Source organism: Monopterus albus, unplaced genomic scaffold (genome assembly GCF_001952655.1).
Source record: "Monopterus albus unplaced genomic scaffold, M_albus_1.0 scaffold131.1, whole genome shotgun sequence".
Lineage (NCBI taxonomy): Eukaryota > Metazoa > Chordata > Actinopteri > Synbranchiformes > Synbranchidae > Monopterus > Monopterus albus.
Window position 1 is genome coordinate 1,060,165 of NW_018128011.1, and position 4,603 is coordinate 1,064,767.

The window sequence follows — 4,603 nt, forward strand, 5'->3', positions numbered from 1 at the left end:
AACCGCGTCAAATAAGATTGCAATAATGTACAACACTGATTTCTTTCTTGTTGCCAAGTTGTCTTATTGGATCAGTGAGTAGTGTTCATGGTTCAGCTACATGAGCTGTTTATACTTGAGAAAAGGCTAAAAACATGATCAGTCAGTGTTTAACAAGATTCACTGACAATAGAAAGAATATAAATAATAAAATGTTGCTGGCGACTGGAAACCATATGTATTTGATATTTTTAGATTAATGATTAAATGTTTCAATTTGGGTTGCGAACTCTTATTCCTTAAGCTAAATGTTGTTGTGTAACCTGTGTAGGAATGCGTCCGCTGCATTACGCAGCCTGGCAAGGAAAAGCTGATTCTGTCCTGGTGCTGCTTCGCTCTGGAGCCTCAGTTAACGGGGTTTCCCTTGACGGACACATCCCTCTGCACTTGGCAGCCCAGTATGGACACTATGAAGTGGTGAGTACATCAGTATATCAGTGATTGGTGAATTCTGATTAATAAATGACACCGTGGTAAAAAAGATTTTAAGATTACTCTCACTTTATGGTCAAATGTGGAAATGTGTTTGGCTGCTCTGCCAGACTGAGAAATGTCCGGCCACTTGTGATTTATGCCTACCAAGTGATTTCCTACCATCGAGAAAATAAAAGACCCTACAGCTCAGTTAGAGGTTTTAGTGGATCAAATGCTGATAATAAAAAGAGTCATTTCGAGGGGTTGGTGATGCTCTGAAAGATTTAGTTATTAATTTAGAGCTGCTGCTTTTCCAATGATTCTCCACTGGAAAAATGCTTTTTAGGTCAGTGTGCGTCACATGATGAATGTGGAAGTTGTAGTAACATGGTTTGGTCACTACGCCAGGGTTGCCTCCCACAGTTCTGTCATTAACATATGCAGCATTTCTCCTCACAATCTGTAAACGTTACCATGTTTGTCCCACCTTTTTGTCACCTTTGTACTTCTCATTCATAAAATGTGTTTGTTTGATTGTTTGTTTCAGTCTGAGATGTTGCTGCAGCATCAGTCCAACACATGTCTGATCAACAAGGCCAAGAAGACCCCTCTGGACCTAGCCTGTGAGTTTGGAAGAGTCAAGGTGAGCATGTAGTTTTTTTTGTCTGTATGTGACATATATTGCTTCTCTTATGGGGACAGTCACTCTTACCTTCCTTCTGGGGACAAAAAAAACAGGTCCCCACAATGTAAATCAGTACATTCTGGCATTCAGGGGTGCTTTAAGTTTGGGGTTCAAACTAGGGTTAGTGTTGAAGTTGGGGGAAATCTCCAGGGGATTTTTTTGTAAGACAGTGCGATGCCCTGCTAAGTGATAGAAAACTGTCTGAGAGTGTGACACTGCATTCGTGTGTGACCAGGGCAACACAGTCACAGCTGAACAAACGCAAACACACACAGGTTTGATTGTGTTGCCACGGTTTCATTTTCATCTGTCAGCAAGCATCATTGTGAACTTTGTATTGTCTTACTCTGTTTGCCTGTGCATCGTTTCCCCTCTCTCTCTATTCTGTTTTCATCCGTGTAAATCTGAAATGTTTTTTTTTTTGCCTACAAAAACCGTTCACCCTGTCAGCCACAGATTTTTCTTCTTCTCTTGCTAATACTTTAACTCAGCCTGACACACACATGCACAGCAGGCCTGTAGAAAAACTGGGTTTGTTGTTCAGTCTTTGGATTTTGGTGGAGCTGACTGCATGTCTGTTGTCTTGTACTTATAAATAGTTGTGTGCACATCCGCAAAACCTCAATTGGATAGGTGCTGAAAACAAAACAACCTTGTGATGTTTTGACCAGCTATAGATCTTAGTCAGGCAAAAAGGTTGTTTGTCAAAGCAGTGGCTCAGTCGTCTTTGTTTTGTGAGTTTGCTGAATGAGACTTTAAAGTGAACTCTGATCCCCTCACAGCTGGTTCAAACCAGGATATCTTTAGAGTGTGTGCATGTGTGTCTGTGTGGTTGTATGACTGTACGTTGTGAGGACTGGTTGGTGTTTTATACCATGGGAGTGAGGACACTTTGGCCAGTGTTCACCTTCTCACATGCCTTCAGAGGGCTGCTTGAGGGTTAAGACTTGGTTTTAGGGTTTGGGTCAGACTTAAGGTTAGGGGCTGGGGAATGCATTATGTCACTGAGTATCCTGACAGAGATAGCTGTACAAATGTGTGTGTATGTGTGTGTGTGTGTACTAAAGCCTCAGCTGCTACTCAGTGATATCAGGGTGTGTTGATGGCAGCTGCTGTGTTTCCATTCAGCTCGCTCAATCCCACCTCCTCCTGTTTCTAAGGAGAGCAGCAGGCTTTATTTATCTTCATATAGTTACTGTCAGCTCTTATTATAAATATTGTAAATATTCTAATGCAGTGGCTACCGTACTTTTGCCTAGAGCTGCAACTGACATGTTTTCACTATCATCTGATCTTGACAGTTCTTTTTGTTTTATTACTTTGTCAGCAGCTACTTTGATTATCTGTCAAATGAAAACTATACTTCTGTCATGTGTGAGCCTTAAAAAATGCAAAATAAGGGAATTTCAATTGGCAATTTCCTTTTTTCCAGCTTTTCTTTCTAGATACTTGCGCCATAAAAATATACTGCATTTATTTGACCAGGTAATTAGGTGACCAGGTATTATTGACCCTCCATCAACAGTCAAACATCTCTTTATATCTAAAGCTGATTGATGACCACACATATCTGTGAAGATATTGTCCACCCACACGTGTGATAGTTCTGTTCTTAAACCCGCTAAAACCTTCTTCACTGCCTGAGACAATAAAACCCGAAATCACAAAACAAAGCAGAAATTTGTTTTTCTCACATAATTTTTATCCCTAAGGTGAACATCCAGCTGTGACTCACTGTTCCTGCTGCCAAACATCTGGATTTGTACATGGTGTCTTTGGTCACAGATGTATTACCTCATCCTCACCTGCAGGATCTGTGATGCTGTGTGTGTGCTTTTCACATTCATGTCTGATTCTGTCAGTAACTGGAGCTTTGTCCCGTCGTTGTCTTCTTTATGTCCTCTCTGACTCCTCCACCTCAGGTGGCACAACTGTTGCTGAGCAGTAACATGGTCGGGTCGTTGCTGGAAGGAGAAAGGAAGGAGCCAACAGATGCGGCCTTCACCACCCCGCTGCACCTCGCCGCCCGCAACGGGCATAAAGATATCATATGGTGAGACTGGTTGTTTTGTCTCTGGACAACCTGCGCAATCAAAAATCGCAGCACTGTTTGGAAACACTCGATCTTGGGTAGATTTCTTCTGCTCCAGCGTTCCTTTACATGTCACGTACATTGATGGTGAACATTTTCTGACTGACATTCAGGACATCCATTCACAGTTTCAGATGTTTAGCAAATCTTTGCTCAGTACTCTGGTCTAACTATCCTGCTGGCTCCATGTTTGTTCTCATCAGCCTCTCATGTTCAGTGTGTGAACAGTCTCAAACCTCTAATTGGTGATGTGAGCTGGCAGAAAGACAAGCGGTGGCATGCACAAAGCTGCCAGTAGTAAGATTAACAGAAAATCAGTCACAGCTTTTAATGTTTAATATATTATATATACTATATTTTATACCTCAGCTTTAGTTTTAGTTGTCGCTAATCAGCGAGTGTGGTTGTTATATTTCTGTCAGTTTATTGGACTGAGAGTCTGTGTGTGCTGGCTGTCCTCGCATAACGAACACAATAAGCAAAACTATTCATAACACACCCACATAAGGATCGTTACACCCAGCCTGGCAGTGTGTACCGGCAACAGGAGAACACACTGCTGTGTCACTGCTGTGACGCAACAGTCGACGCCTGAATTCCTTTGTTTATTGTTAATGTTATAAAAACGGCATAGGCAGAACCAAGGCGGTGGCACAGGCCACCCCAGAATGTGATTGGCCACCCCTGGTGCCACCCCTGCCAGAGTCAAAATGTGATGCTTGTCAGAATTAATGAATGAAAAAAAGGAAAAACAATGACAAATTGTTGTCTTAAACACATCTAATATTGTTTCTGGCTTTTTTTATAATTGATATTGGTCAAATTTGTTTTTGTCCTGATTTGGATGTTTATCCATATTCATATTGCCAGTCAGGTTTTCAAGTTAAGGTGGTCACTAATTGGTTCAGTGTAACAGGCCCTAATTAAACATTTAGCTTAGCTTTGACTTCTTTTGCAGAAATATAAACTGACTGGGTGATCAAGGAGTCAGTTAATACAGATCAAACCATGTTTAATATTTCACCCAGTTTACATTTTGTGACGGCGGTGAGTTGGCCGGAGCTGAAGTCTCTTGTTGCAAACATGAAATATCTTTTTAAAGAGATTTGTCTGTTTTCCTTGTTTTCAGACATTTGACAGGGTTGTGCCTGGTCTCAGAAGTGATTTGATGGTGAGGGTGAGTTTTTGCCTGAGAGGCTGTGTAGATGCTGAAGGCAGAGGGCCGGGCCCCTGTGGTTTGTGGTTTTTAACCACTGAACCGGCATGTTCGCATGGGGATGTGGAAGCACGAACTCTGGAGCTGTTTGTGCGTGTGTTGTTTGTTTTCTGCGAAGTTGTGTCTTCTTCATGCCTCACATTCATTCCCGGCAGAG

At 41.9% G+C, this 4,603-nt stretch overlaps 1 protein-coding gene across 1 annotated transcript in view; it reads left to right on the plus strand.

The window, feature by feature from the left end:
• The window catches only part of caskin2 (CASK interacting protein 2), a 65,288-nt gene that overhangs the window by 42,929 nt on the left and 17,756 nt on the right, over positions 1 to 4,603 (plus strand). The window contains 3 exon segments of the mRNA XM_020613228.1: positions 311 to 456; positions 1,001 to 1,096; positions 3,061 to 3,191. Of these exon segments, the coding sequence (XP_020468884.1) occupies positions 311 to 456; positions 1,001 to 1,096; positions 3,061 to 3,191 (373 nt within the window).